The following is a 16214-nucleotide window of genomic DNA, read 5'->3' as shown; positions in this document are numbered from 1 at the left end:
GAGGCAAAGGGGGCTTAAGAGAATACAGAATCTCCTTTACAATCAGATCAGCGACCTCACCGCTTCATCCAAGCTGTTGTCTGCCTTCCAGACATCCTTTTGACCCCCCATCACGTCCAAAACTCACTCAGTTGGACAGGCAAAGGAGATTGGGAAGTTTACACCTGGACTAACAATATTACAGTATACTTAACTAGTATAAAACTATTCACCCATCAAATTCTGCTGAGGGACATGTTATATAATTCAGAAAATCAATTTACTCAAGCAAAAAATCCAAAATCATCTGAAAGCAGACATAAGTTTCTCATTAGACACAGTTTCCTGCTTAGACTAAGACATATTTGCATCCTTTTCTCCCCCACACGGAGACAGTGATTTTGTTAAGCTCAATAAAGTGGGACAATTCCACAAAATGAGTTGTGGATTAGAGTTAAGGCCTATTTAGAGACAAAGACAAGGCAACAACATGGAGCTCGGTCTTTCTCGTCTCATCGCAGTCCCTGTTTCTGGGGCACTACCAGCTAACCACACATGGCGCCTGCTATTGGTATGCAAATGAAGCTGGTTTTATTAGGCCTATCGTCAGGGCTACAGCTGGACCAGCGCAGATATGCTTGGAAAGTGAATCAGTTGGCTGCAGTGGGGGCAGGGGGAGCGACTGCTTCCTGAATGATCCGTTCAGAGCCTGATTTCACACCAAAAAACGTCCAAAACCAACCAGTTCAAATCAAGAAAGATACATCTGGCCCACAGAGCTTGTGAAACTTTGAAGCAAAGTTATGCTCAGTTAATTAGTGACTCTTTAAAAAAAGTGATTTCAAATGACTGATTTTGTTTAACCTTGAAGATTAATTTACATTTGAGCCTGGAAATGCTAAATCTGGCTGATAGTGGCTTAACCTAAATGATGGATGACCTCCGACTGAATGATAAGACAAAGCATTCACAACAATAACAGAGTATTAGGGCCAAAAGCCAAGCAAAGATGGTCCCAACATGTTGCCTAATTATTCCTCATGAAACCAATAAAAACCAGGAGGAACGGCGGCTTTCATGCTGAAACGTTTCAACTATAAAAACGTTTAATAAAAGTTCAGCCGAACTCACCCAACACCTGGACGAAGGAACACAAAGAAGAAGTAAACAGTCCGATAATATCAGGCTGGAGCTCAGTTTGTGCAACAAAGTGCAACCAGTTGCACTCCTGAGCTGGTCGGGCACCACATTCCTCAGAAACTTCAAAAACACAAGGCGACACACAACCCCCGACATCCAACACAACTCCACACCTGTTCCACTTACACACAACTGACAAGCCGCATCATACTCATTACTAAAACTAAAAGTTCTGCTGGAACAATTACTCTGAACAGAGGGGGAGATTTCCTTCAGGATTACTGGGGTTTTTCCCCTGAGAGGGGGTAGAAAAGCCTAAAAGAGGGAGGAGGGCTATTGTGTATTGTGTATACCTTGTGATGTTTCTTATTGGCTCTAAGGAGCTAATATGCTAATGATGCCGGACTCTTCTCTTCCCATCTCCCCCGTTGTGAGGCAGACATGCATTGCGAGCATTACTATGGCAACAGGTTGCTCTGTAGGGTGCAAGAGCACCCCGTTTCCTGGAAGCTAAGAAGCACAGCAACTGCCCACAAGGCAGATGTCAGCAGCTCATGGCAGATACAGCTCAGTACAGAAGACTAAATCAAATAGCACCGACTTGATCTTTTTAGTGTAGTTTTGATAAATGATCTGGTTTTATATGATAAAAATAAAGTGAGCTGTCAAGATATCGGTGTCCAACTTATTTAAGGACGTTAACAGGGAATAAAAGCAGAAAACAGACGTTATCGTGTTCCCTAAATGCCTGACACGTCCTTAAATGTTTGTGTTCCTAATGGACAAGAAAATCTTTTCCACAAAGAGGAAAACATTCCTCTAACCCCTGAGTGGTTTTTTCTTATTAAAAAATGTGCTTTGGCACACTAGCTGGAGGTCTGGTGACAGGCAAGTAGATTAGTGAAGAAAGATCGCAACCTAAAGCTGATGAAAAGGCAATAAAACTCAGTCATCTGTTGTGGGGGAAGAAATGAAGCTTATAATCAAAACAAGGACTCTGATGTGGGGTAAAACAACCCCCCTCCTGAAAAAAATTCATTTCAATGGGTACGGTTACATGGTGTTTAATTTGGAATTAAATCATTCTGAATTAACTTAATTCTCTTATGAGTTTACATGAAGATAATTCTGAATGAAGGTTTACATGAAATACGTCCTCACTTAATTCCTCTTTAGAGCGGCAGGTTGGGAAGGGTTCTGATTGGACAAAGGGTGACGTGACGTATGACGTATACCGGAAATAAACAAACTTCGCTCCCTGCTTCTCGTCTTTTTAATCGTAACTTGTAAAAACTGTAAAAACTACATAAGTACCAGTTTGTTATTATGAATGTGAAGTAGCAGTTCAACACGGGCATACTACTTCACTTTCTGCAGCAACTGAGAAGGAGAAGAAAGACAGACCACCGAACACGGGAGGTAAAACAACGCACGTCATCGGGACAGGACAAGCTTAGAACGAATTAACTTATAGCGAATAAAGGTTTACATGACAGAATTAATTAAATAGATCGGAATTAAAATGTGAATAAACTAGCCACTTACATCAGAGTTAAGTTTAATTCCGAATAAAACTTAGCATTAGGAATTAAGTGTTTACATGGTTATTTTTCATCATTGTAAAGCAGAATTAACTTTTATTCGGAATTAAAATTCTCATGTAAACGCACGGAATGTGATTAAATGCCAATTACAAATCACACACTAGAAGAGATGGAGGAGGATGGTTTGAGATGGTGTAAACTATCGTTATTAATCAGACCCAACAGACACCATAATTGCTGATCATTTACATAACAGATAGCTGCTAATGATCAGAGCGCAGTGACACAGATAAACGTGCAGCATCACAGCAGAAGAATGCTGAACCCGAAAGCACCGAACCTGCGCTTTGCAGGTGAGCTCCTGGATCTCATTTGCTCACAAAGGCCTTCTTCAGCAAGGCCTACAATCAAACCAGTCATGTTGCGGGTGAGAGAGGTGAACCGTGAGCAGCATGTCATGACCGGCACATTCCTGGGCTGAGTGGGATTCCAGCTGTCAAGTCACGGGCTGCCTGCTCTGACCCATGGCCTAGAAACACCTGGAAATTCCTTTTTTCCCCTCAGAATGAGGGTAGAAGTACATCCCAATAAAGTCATTCGTGTCATGTGTCTGAGGCATCGCCTGCTATTAGATCAGATCAGAGTGGATCAATCTCCTGTTATTTACAGTGTGAAATCAGATTCAAATTTCCAGAGCAAAACGTCCAAAAACATGCAAAACAGGCTGAATGTTTAAAGCCCATCTAAAAGTCTCCACCTGGATTTGACAACTACGTAACCCCCCCCCGATGCAGGGAGCAGGTCTCAGTTAACAACCATGTGGGACGACATAGCCGGTTGTTGAGGGAAAAATGTTAATCTGTTTCAGGAGGGTCAAATTAATGGCATTATGCAAAGAAAACATCTGAGGAGATGCTGAAACTAAACTAAAAACTGTGATACTAAAACGTCTCCGATGCATTTCTAAAACCTGCAATGATCAATAAGGAAGAAATGTGGTCAAGAAAAAATGTTAACTAATAGAATATCCCAGAGACTTTTAACTGGCCTCAGTGGTGAGAAAATAAAGGAATGGATGAATAATAGAAAATGATTCAAATGTTTGGTGAAATAAAAGAAGAAAAACAACAGTAGAGCGCAGAGCTATGTCTAAGTTCCATGTCAATAATGTAGAATGGGAATAAAATAATGTGTAGAATAAAAAAAATAGGTTTTAGTTTGATAGGCTGGACTCTGGAGAGGTCCTGATGAGTCCAGACTGACCCTGTTCCAGAGTGATGGAAGCATCATGAAGGGACAACTGTACAAGCCTGTGGGGGCAGGCTGTGACCTGGGGGTGCAGTGGTTGGTCAGGTCTATGTTCAGCAACTTTATATGCCCCCGGAATGACATCAGCTGACTACCTGAAGATACTGAATGAACAGCCAGGTTCATTCTGCAGCCAGGTCTAGGATAAAAATACCACCACCCACTAAGACTGGGAGGGAGTCGATTTGGGAACAGGGAACCATCATTTTCACTCAGAATGTAGGGGTGGGGAATAGAATAGAAAAAATCAAATATTGGGATTTTTTGCTTCACAATTTCAAATCAGTATTTTTGATAAAACTTTTTTTTTTTTTTTTAAATAAACAAATAATTATGATAAAATTTGTGTCATTTTTATTGATCTTTTGACTTGTCTTCTTGGGCATTAAAGCAGCAGATTGATGGTCTGGCTACTGGGTTGTTTTTCCCCCATTGAAATTAAGAAAAAATGACAAGCAAAAAATGTTTTATACATTTGTTTTGTTTTTAGTCTCTTCCCCATGCTGGGGAAGTGTATACTTAACAACCTTAGGTTTGTACTTTTGTATGACAATATTTTTCTAACGTTAGATATTGAGATTTTAGGTTAAAATCATGGCAAACATGCATCACTGTTTAGAGGTTGATTTGTATCAAACTGGTAATAAAATATAATTCAATAATAAAACAGTGTGTAAACATTAATGTTTCATTTTTGGGTCAATTATATTGGAAAAAAAAACCATAATTCATAACATAAAATCTCCCCTACCGACTTGCTGTTGACTCACTTGGGCAGGGGAACAATCCATAATGGACCGGAGGGGTGCAGCTAAGACTGGCAAACAGCAAAATCTCTAAACTATGATTTCCTTGCTTGAGACGTAAACAATTTTAAGAAATCTACTTAAGACAGGAATTCAGCAAAAAGCATTCCAAACATACTACACAGGCTTATTTAGGAAAAAAACAAAGCTCACTAAAAGTAAGCCACTACACTGGAGCTTCTGAATGCCTCCACTGTAACCTGAATCTGTAAGCTTTTCCAGGTATAACTGGACTATGCCCCAAAACTCTTGCACTTTCACCGACCTAAAAACAGCCACACATGTACATGATGATACAACAAACAGCTTTACAGACTCATGAAAAGCAGCACAGGAAAGCGTCTGCCACAGCAGACATCTTGTCTTTGGTTATGAAACGATGAAACATGTTGGTGGATCCGATACTTCAGCAACATTACCAGAAGGGGGAAACCAAAAGCCACAACTGAAGCCTCATGTTGTGCAGTTTGACCGTTCACTTTGCAGATATTTGGGGTTCATATGAGAAAAAGGGAAACAGTACAGCACGACTCTTGTGAAGCAAGTAGATTACATAGTGTGAACATGCTCAGGGAGAAAAAAAAAAGATCATCACTATTATAAACACTGAATGGTCGCTTGAAGAAGGTCCATTTAGCTAGTTTCTGGTTGGAGCCCTCTTCATTCCTGGTGTCACAGATTCAACAAGGTGATGAAAACATTCCTCGAGATTTTGCTCCGACCTGACATGAAGCATCACATCAGGATGAGAATCTCCCATTCCATCACATCCCAAAGCTGCTCTGCTGGATGCAGGATGGATCCATGTTGTCATGATGTTTCCAGCAGATTCTGATCCTACCATGTGAATGTGGAGCTGAACTGGAGACTCATCAGACCAGCAAAGTTTCTCCATCTTCTATTGTCCAGTTCTGGTGAGTCTGTGTGAATTGTAGCCTCAGTTTCCTGTTCTTACTGACAGGAGGGAACCCGCTGTGGTCTTCTGCTGCTGGAGACCATCTGCTTCCAGGCTGGACGTGTTGTGTGTTCAGAGATGATGTTCTGCAGATCTTGGTTGGAACCAGTGCTTACTGGACTTCCTGTTGTCATCTCCAACCAGTCTGTCCATTCTCTAGACGTTCTGGTTCGGACAACTGCTGCCTTGCTGGATATTTTCTCTTCTTCAGACCTTCTCTGTAAACACTAGAGATGGTTGTGTGTGAAAATACTCAGATCAACAACCATGCTGCGTTCAAAGTCCCTTAAATCTCCTTTTCCCCCTCATTCTGATGCTCAGTTTGGACTTCAGAAAGTTGTTTTCACCATCTCTGCATGACTAGGTGCATTAAGTTGCTGCCATGTGATTGGCTAATTTTTTTATAATTGTCTGAACGAGTAACTGAACAGGCGTATCTAATGAGCCAGTGTGTGTAAAGTCTCCTTAAACATGAAAGAGTTTCTGGTGTCTTATTTCTGCTTTGCATATAAATACTTTGCACAAACTGTTTAGTGACTTACAGACAAACTAAAAAGTGCAACTATGATTTCACACCAAGCAAAACAAACTCGCTGAGATGCAACCAAATACAATGTGTCAATGTGGGGAAATTATAGTGTGTAGTTACAGAACGCGGGCTTTAGTGCTGGCAAGTTTTAAACAAACTCCAAAGGACACATGCAATTTAGTTAAAACCCACACTGCCATTATTTCCATGCACAGATGAGTTTGACCAATATAAAACTGTAAGCTCCAAGGATATCATCATTTAACAAACAGAAGATGGATCACAGCATATACAGCTGTTTTGCTGAGCATGTGCAAAAACAAGATGTGTTGCCACAGACAGCCACACCTATCTGACCTCCATGTGACATGTGACGAGTTCTTTCCCTTCCCCTCTGAAAAATGACAGCAACAAGTATTTCATATTAGTCACTGCATGCAAAATGTGTGACTCGTACATCAAGCTCTGCTGTCCTGCCGCTTGTAGAGGCCGCACCTGTAGATGGGAGCAGGTTCCGACAGCTTTCTAATCTCTGTTCAACGTTATGTCAGATAAATGTGTCGGTGTTTCACAATCAATGCTAAGCAAGCAGAGGTAAAGCTGCGGCTGAAAGGGGAAAACATACAGCGTAGTTACAGCTGGGGATGTGGCAGCCACACTGCAACGTGAAACACTAGTTTTCAGACTGAAGCTGGATGAAAAGTTGGAGACTAAAGGACCTGGGATCGAAGCTCTGAGGTTCAGTAATGAACCACTGTCATTCTGCTGGGTTCTAAATCAGACACAGACTTGTTATTGTGGCCTTGGTAAATCACTGACTTGAGATGCCATTTGAGGCAGTCAGGATGCAGCGAATTCTCCAACACAAGACGAGCAGACGGGAGTCCAGAGGGATTTAAAGGCTGCGTAAAATGCAATATGAACAATAAGACTTGTCCTTGTAAGGAAATGCCTTCCTCTACTTGGAATTACGAGCATACTGAAATGACAGCAACCAGATCCTTTCCTCATGCCTCCTACTCAGCTGTAGTCTAACCCATCCTGCATTTACTCCCCGTTCTCCTGCCATTTCAGAAGCAAATCATATGAACGCACGCACACAAGATTTCTGGATCATGTAGAAAAATGTAAGACCTGAGGGGCCCTCTACACATGCATGTAGTCCCACATTTGAATTTTCCATTAAGAGAAAGCAACGAGACAATTACCTGATCAGCAGTCCCGCCTCTTTTCCTGTAAACTGTTGAAATATTGTTGATGATTCATGTCAACTTGTTGGCACGGAGATAAACATTGGCGCTTTGATGGAACGCCGCCGTGTGGAGCTTCTTTCTGTTAAAATACCTCAGACTGTTTTATTTGTTTCACCGCTTTTAATTTAGTTGTATGTGCCTTGTAAAATATTAACTGATGCCATATTTAGCATATTTTTTTCCCACCTCGATGATCTGATTGTTATTTCTTCACTTGAACCTATTTTATTAACATATTCAACTCAAAAATACAAATGATGAAATCCAAATTGAAAAGATTATTACAATAAAAGCCACAAACACCTGTTTCTGTTTAGTAAAATGAAATATTATGAAAAGCAGTGCCTGTCCTTCCCAGTTTTATAACTGGATAAATATTTTGTATTATTAAATTTAAAACTATAATATCTCTGGTTTTAAATAGTGCAACAACATCAAACTAAAACTGGGTGAGAGTTTCAGATCTGCTGTGTTCAATGATGAAGATTACAATTGTTTTTGCCTTACAGCTTTGTGAAAATCCCACGTGATCTGATCATACTGTCCGCCCTCTTGAGAGCCAAAGCATTAAAAGCAGTATTAAATACAGTGTTTGAACAACCTGTGATATTGCAAGTTTTCCCTCTTAGAAATGATGAGGTCTGAAATCTTCATCGCAGATGCATTTTCACTGTGAGAGACAGAACATAAATCAACACATCACATTGTATGATTTTTTAAATATTTTATTTGAGTGTTGTTAGGGGTGAGAAAATTGAATATCAGGATCTTTTGCTTCACAATTTTGAAATTAATTTTTTTGCTAAAAAATCTTTTTAAAAGAAAAAAAAAAAAAAAAAGAATAATCGATTATAAAATATTTGTCATTTTTGATCATTTGATCATTTTTGTTTTATTTGATCTTTTATTGATCTTTTTACTCGTCTTCTTGGGCATTATAGCCACAGAATGATGGTCTGGCTACTGTGTTGTTTTTTCCTCACTGAAATCAAGAAAAATGACGAGCAAAAAAGATTTTATACATTTTTTTTTTTGTTTTTAATCTACAAAATCAGCAATATCAAGGAATTGTGAGAATCGCAATATATATTGAATCGGCACCCAAAAAATTGGAATCAATTCAAGACAAAAGCATATCGTCATTATTCAGCCTTTAAAACGTCCATCTCTACTTCACTTACTAATTTAAACTATCAGCACCTGTTTGAGGTCGTTATCTGCATGAAGACATCTGTCCCCCCCCACAATCAGACAGACTCCAACTACAACCGGAGGAGCTAGACCAAAGAGCTGTCCAAAGACCCCGAGACAGAGCTGTAGATCTCCACAGGGGTGGAAAGAGCTAGTCAATGACCTTAAGAGAGCTGGGATTGCTGTTTAAAAAGTTATCATTGGTAATACACGAAAACATCACGGTTTAATATCGCAGGAAAGATGAAGTTCTGGCCCGTCTGAAGTTTACCAGTAACCGACTAGATGATCCATGGGAACCGTGAGAGAAAGTTATCTGGTCAGGTGACACTAAAATAGAACTTTTTGGTATCAACTCCAGTCACCGTGTCTGTAGGGGGAAGAAGGATGAGTACCATCCCACGGGGACCATTCCCACTGTTACACCACATCCAGGCTCCACTGTTGTCCAAGGCTGAGTCTGAATGTCCACCCTATTCCCTACATAGTGCCCTATAAACTGCTCACACCAACAGAGGTGTCCAAATGTCCAGAGACAAGAAAGTCGAACACCTAACTTATCTTGGAACAGAAGTAATCAATGATGGTCACTAGACGAGTTAATATAGACCACAATGCATTGCGGGCAGGAGTTCAAAGTGGCGCAAGTGACACAAACATCAAAGCAGGTTAAGAAAAAATCATGAATTTTATATCCTTATTTGTTGAATAAATATGCAACAAAGAAAGCATAAAACACAATATAAGAAAATATTTTTTTTCACAAGAGCTTTGATTGGATTTGGAACGATGTGTGGTGGTTGCTGTCGTGACAGCCTGTGGTCATGTGATCTGCAACGAGGAGAAAATAGTCCGCTTTGTGTTTTAATTGCCAACAGAATGAGTCCACTATATGGCGTGCTATGTAGTGTAGCCCTATCATGTAGAGGAGGGGTAGGGAATAGTGGCCATTCGGACACAACCACAAGTCTTTGTTGCAACATTCATTGTTATGTTTTTTAATCTGATTATTTAGTCAGGTTTTCTTTTTTTTTTTTTTTTTTGTCCAACTTTATTAAAACACAGCTTTCAGCACAAAGTGTGAACACTTGCAGTATTGGAGGGGCACAGATTTTTTTTTTTTTTTTATTCAATTAAAACATCAGTAATCCAGCATTCAGGGGAATCCTGCACTGACCAGCCAATAATGTCACTAAACCCAAAAACCAACTTTTCAGGTTATAAACCATCTTTTTCTCTGTGAAAATGAGCTGGTCTGTTCAAAGTTATGTTCAAAAGTGGCACCATGGCAGTGCCCTGCCAGTATGAAAGCCATACCCGTGGTACGCATACCACAGTTGGAGAACTTTGGGTTTCAGGTTTTCTGGCTCTAACTTCATCTTTTGTCAGATTTTAATATAATTTGTAACTATATTAAACCAGCAGTAACTAAAAAGTTCAGATATTTAAGAACTTTTTGGGTGTAAATTGAGAGTTGACTAAAAAAACAAAACAAAAAAACCCAAAAAAAAACATTCGATGTACATAAATATTCAATCAGTTTGTAAGTTTTAACTGAAAAAACCCCCGCACAAAATCTTTATTTTTTCTATTTTAAGGGTTTTAGTGCTCTCTAAATGAAACGTCAGAGTTTTGAAGCTTATAAACATTTGATTTAAAGCGTCCCAATCCAATAAATGAACACAGATTGTCACAGACAGTACATCACTGTTGTTTCCAGACTCTGCAATAAACATGCTTACTGAGAATGAAACACAGTAAGACCAACTTCAAGCCTTGTCCTTGTGGAGAGATAAATGGTGACTGAACTTCCTTGTACGGTAGGGTTTGTTCTGGGATTACGCTATGATATGATACAATAGAGAAAGAAATTCAGACGGCAACGACAGACAACAAGACCAGTGTTTCACAACCAAGGCCGACCTGGTTGACAAATGATTCATCAGTTTTAGAAGATATGAGACCTAAACACTTACGATAAGAGTCAATACATTAAGAAGAACCAGTTTAAAAAAGTGAATAAAATTCGATGTAGCATGTGGTTTTACCTTTAGCCAAGAAGAAAGAACATGTGTCCTCTACGTGTTAGGAGAAAACAATGGAAACCAGAAATGCCTGATCATAGATGGCATGAGATCACCTGATGAGGTGATCTAAACTGGGAAAAAAAATCTCAGCGGTGTGCGCCAGTTTTTGCATAACGACTTCTCTTGTGTTCTGTGTGGGATCTAACAGACACAATGATGTCATCTCCTCTTCCTGCTTTTTTTTTTTTTTTTTTAAAAGTGTCACAAACCAGGAACTCTTGCAGCAAACAGCTCAGTACAACCTGGCAAAACTGGATCATCCAGCTACAAAGCCCAGTAGCGACACCTTAGATGTACCATAGAGAAGAGACTAGGTTACAGATACACAGCTGCAAGGGGCCATGATCCTCCATCTCCACTCCTCTCTGTTACCTTGGTGTGTTGGAGAGGTTGCCATGGTGAGCCATTAGGCCAGCTGGGTGGTGAGGGTAATATATGCAGGAGGATACTGGGAACTGAGCGCCTACCTTTTCACTACCAAGCTGAGGGTCTTGTGGGATCCTTTCACAAGGCAGATTGCCTCCTGCCTGTAGCCACTCAGGGGAATTTCGTTGATGTTGACGAGCTCGTCTCCCACCTGGAGACTCACAGCTGCTGCCTTGCTACCTTCCTCCACCTGGAAAACAAACACATCAACATACTTTTATGTTCAAGATGAGAACTTAAGCCAGCGTGCTACAGCTTCTAGCTAGCAAGTGAAGATTCATAATACAAGACACTTTAGTGTCATTGATAATCTACCATTGGGTTTATTAATTAGGGCTGTGACGATATGCTTTTGTTCCGATTTGATTTGATTCTGATTTTTTGGGTGCCGATTCGATTTAAATTGCGATTCTCAAAATTCTTCAATATTGCTGATTTTTGTAGATTAAAAACAAAACAAACAAAAAAAAAAAGATAAAACTTCTTTTTGCAAGTAATTTTTCTTCATTTCAGTTCGGAGAAAACAACCCAGTAGCTAGACCATCATTCTGCTGCTATAATGCCCAAGAAGACAAGTAAAAAGATCAATAAAAACAATAAAAAAGACCAAAATTTTATAGTGGATTAATTTTATTTATTGAAAAAAAAATTGATATGTTCACAGAAAAAAATATTTTAAAATTGTAAAAAAAAGATCTCAATTTTCGATTTTTTGATTCGATTTTCCCTCCCTTACTATTAGTATGAAGTCATGCCAACGAAACATTACATGATACTAGTATACAATATGCTAGCAGTGGCTAATGTTGGCTGGAAAAGTAGCTCCTATAACCGACTGGGCCCATGCTGGATAGGACACATAAGCTGCTGTATCATAATCAAAAAAACTTTTTAATGATTTTTGGTTTTAAATGACTAAAACAACATTTTTAATATTGAGATAATGCAGCTCCTTTGTGGTTAATTATTCTGCTGTGAAATAGCAGGTACCAGGAACTAAGTAGTGGAGCGAGCGAAGGTTTGAGCAGCACGCATGCTCTGAGACTCATGTTTACAGTGAGCGTGCTCAGTTGTCGTTCTCATGAGGCTCTGTCTCACTAACACTAAAAGCCAGGATGCTTTTTTATTTATTTATTTTTTTTATTTATCAGCTCATAGCAGTTGGCCAAACTGCATGGTAAAACTGCAAATAAAATAAAATAAAATAAGGAACATTTTCACTTAGAACATGTGAAAAAACATAAAAAATACAATATTTTCAAGTCAATCATAAGAAATAATCAACATTATTTACCAATAATCAGAAACATAATGAAACTTTGAATATAATGTAACTGAAAAAGGTTTCAGAAATGTATCCAAAGGCAAGGAACATAATCAATAAACAAAAAAGACCGACTTGATGATGAAGAAAGATCCTTGAATGGAGGAAATTGAAATCACAGAAATTAACCACAGACGCGGTTAACCAACAACTCCAGAGTGATTGTCACATTGTTTGACATTATTGTTCATTAGAAGAACATGACTCAGGTAAATGCAATGCTGAGTCGAGCCACAGTTATCTCTCAACCTGGTCACTAACTGGACCACTGTCCTTGTCCCAGTATAAGCACCATTGGGAGGGGAATTCTCTTATCAGTTTAGTGTGTGACTGTGATACTTTTGGCTGCGTGAGAAAATATTTGAGACATTCTGCCACTGCTAACCTCAGTGGGCGATCATCAACATGATGGTACAGCTAATTTCACACCACAGATGTTGATTTTAATCAGACGATGATGCAGCAAAGCAAAAGTCTGGAAATACTTTTTTTTCTTTAACTTATCGCTTTGTTAAAGTCTGGAAAAAATATACATTTTTTAGAAAAATCAAACTAATATAAGTATTTCTGATGAATGTTAATAAAAATGTAATGCCGAATATAAAAATGTCACTAAAAAAAAAAAAAAAAAAAAAAAATGAAATCAAGAAATACATTCAAAAATAAACTTAGCACAAAAAAATAACCAACCAAACCCAAAATTTCCTTATTTCTTTCTTATTTAAAAATACCAGTTGGTGTTGTATTGTACACAGACTGGTGAAACTTGTAAGGATCATAGTTCTGTGGAATGAGCAGCACAGCTATATGTGGGGAAAACACTCTGCAATATTCGGCTGTTGGTATTCTCTCCATATAAACACAATTTTCTTACTTTTCTTTTTCAAGTTAAAAGATCCCATATTATAATTTTTCAACAATTTCACAAGATTCTCAGAGGTCCAAAAGCACTGCTTTCAACATGTTTTACCCCAAATTCACTTTTGTTCCTTCATTTCAGCCAGTCCAGAAGTGTCTCTAGTAAGCTCTACCGAGAACGGGCTGTTTCTGCATCTGAACCTTTAAATATTAATGAGTGGAGTCTGTCCACATCCACTCCCGGGGAGAGGATCCAGCTTTCCTCGCTTGCTAAGTATAGTGATCAGGCTCAGCCATAGACTGTATATAAAAAAATGGAAGGCGCCTCCGTTACATCACCCATAGGTTTCTGAAGAGCTGAATTGAAGCTCAGTGGGCGGTTCCTACCATCGCCATCTTGGCAGTGTCACATGTGTTGTCCATCCATCCATCCATCCATCTTCTGCCGCTTATCCGGGGTCGGGTCGCGGGGACAGCAGCCTAAGCAGGGAAGCCCAGACTTCCCTCTCCCCAGCTACATTTGCCAACTCTGTGGGGGGGATCCAGAGGCGTTCCCAGGCCAGCCGAGAGATATAATCCCTCCAGCGTGTCCTGGGTCTTCCCCGGGGTCTCCTCCCAGAGGGACGTGCCTGGAACACCTCACCAGGGAGGCGTCCAGGCAAAATACAGATATGGGCAAAGAGGAAGAGCTAAGAGGGGGGCTGTGAGCGTCATGGTGGATGATTGACATCGAGCGAACTCCGAGCTGCCTGTAGCTAAGAGCTAACCAAGCTAACCAGGAGATAACTGGAGCTAACCAGGCTTAGCTAAAGCTAAGTCATGTTGTTAACCGGCTAAAAACCGCGGTTGCTCTACGTTCTTCTTACAAGAAGCGTGAGGTCGGGTACCTGTCAATCAAAAGGACACGCCCCTAAATAGGCCGAACTTTGAGATTAAATTACTTTTAAACGGGCGAGTTAGAAAAAAATTCACTCCCTCCACAGTTGTCATGAAGGTAAACCTGACCTATTAAACCGGAAATGGATTTTTGAACCAGGCTGTAAACATGTTTATTTCTGCTGTGAAGTTGGTCTTTTTAACACTGGAGTCTATGGGGATTTGTTCGGTTTTGCAGCCCCTAGTGGATGAAGGGGAAATTGTAGTTTTATGCACTTCCGCATAGGCTTCACTTTTAACCATTGGAGGCTCCGTCCATCTTTCATATACGGTCTATGGGCTCAGCTAGCAGGGGGCGAGTCAATGGCAGGATTCATTGTCAATGGGAGTGGTTATTTCCCTTCTTGAGGTCACAAATGCAAAGATCTCAGACTCACCTGTTAGAGCAAAAGTTTGATTGACTGTGACAGAATTTTCTAATTTTTCAGGTCTCATACACAGGCTACGGAGACACACATATGACCTTCAGAAAGTGAAATTTGCATCATATGAGACCTTTAACTTTACAAAATATCAACAAGGGACACTACAAATCAAACCTCTCCTCTTCAGTAAATCTGTAATATAAAACTGTAAATAAAACAGGTGGTCATTTTCCTTTTGAAATGTGCTTCATCTAATTTAATGAAGTAGACATGTTTCCATTGCTATGAGCTTATATTACTCCCTGTTGTTGAAGGAAGCTTATATTACTCTTATATTAAGCTTATATTACCCTCTATGGTTATATTACTCATGGTTGCTGTTGGAGGTTTGTCTCAAATCCACTGCAACAAAATGCATCGTCTAGCTAACAATAGTTTCATTTGCACAGTCTATTGTGAAAGGCAGTATATCCCAACAAGAAAAATGGTTGCTCAAGTTTAATTTCAGAACATTTTTCCTCAAACATGTAATTATGGGGCATTGCCATATGAAATTAAAACATATTTCTTTCTCTTCTTTTTTGTGTTAAAGATATGTTTATGAAAAAACAAAGGTGGTTATGAAAAAACTGGACTGCTGAGCTTATGTATGATCTTTCTTTTACAGTTATCACATCTTTATGGGAATTAATTAATCAAACTAATGGCAGCATAACATCAAACTCAAACTCAAAATAAATAAATAAATAAAAACAGCAGTTAGGGTAGTTTCTAAATACCTAAATAAAAAGCAACAAAAATGCTTCATAAAGCTGCTTTCCAAACCGGTGGACTGAACAGTATACTAAACAGTATCGCGTTTGTCTAAGGGAAGACACTTGAAATAACACATGGGGGTGTACAGTGAAAAGGAGTACTGTGCGCTGAACTTACAATCTCTGGGTGTTGGACTGTCTCTGCAGCAGACACTGACATGAAAGCTGACTGCAGATAGAAGATATTAAAACCAACAGGAGCATAGCTACAGCTTGGTATTTCGCATGTGTTAGAAGTGTTAAGGTCACCGCTGTCCTCACGTTGACGCAGAAAGGCAGATATGAGATGATATGAGTGCAGTCCCAGTGTGGAAAGAAAAGCAACAAGAACTTACTTTGCAGTTGGCACATTAACACACAAAAGCTCTGCAGCTGATAATCAGTGCACTTAACCCGGGTCAGGAGGGGGCTGCATGACTCAAGTACAGAAGTATGTGTAGGTTTACAGACCACTATGTCTTATATGGCCTTTATCTGGAGCGGAGAAAACCCGAACCCCAGATAGCACCAATCTGACAGCAGCTTCTTTTCATTTTTCTGTGTAATGGGGGAGTGGAGGGGTGGTGGGGTTTCATACTGGTTGGCTAAATTCCTGAACAGCTCCTGATATGGTGGTGTATTCTGTGCAGGAACACTTCATGTAACATTTACTGTGAGTTACAATGAAACAGATACACTCATGTCTGACAGGTGTGTTG

General features: G+C 39.6%; 1 protein-coding gene across 1 annotated transcript in view; it reads right to left on the bottom strand.

The window, feature by feature from the left end:
* The window catches only part of shroom2a (shroom family member 2a), a gene marked incomplete at both ends in the record, with an annotated part of 41362 nt that overhangs the window by 14488 nt on the left and 10660 nt on the right, over nt 1-16214 (bottom strand). Inside the window, one exon of the mRNA XM_079245486.1 lies at nt 11260-11408. Within this exon, the coding sequence (XP_079101612.1) occupies nt 11260-11408 (149 nt within the window). The remainder of the gene's footprint in view (nt 1-11259; nt 11409-16214) is intronic.

Source organism: Telmatherina bonti (genome assembly GCF_933228915.1).
Source record: "Telmatherina bonti genome assembly, chromosome: 8".
NCBI lineage: Eukaryota > Metazoa > Chordata > Actinopteri > Atheriniformes > Telmatherinidae > Telmatherina > Telmatherina bonti.
Note: the sequence above shows the minus strand (reverse complement) of the source record. Positions and strands in the feature narration are given on the sequence as shown.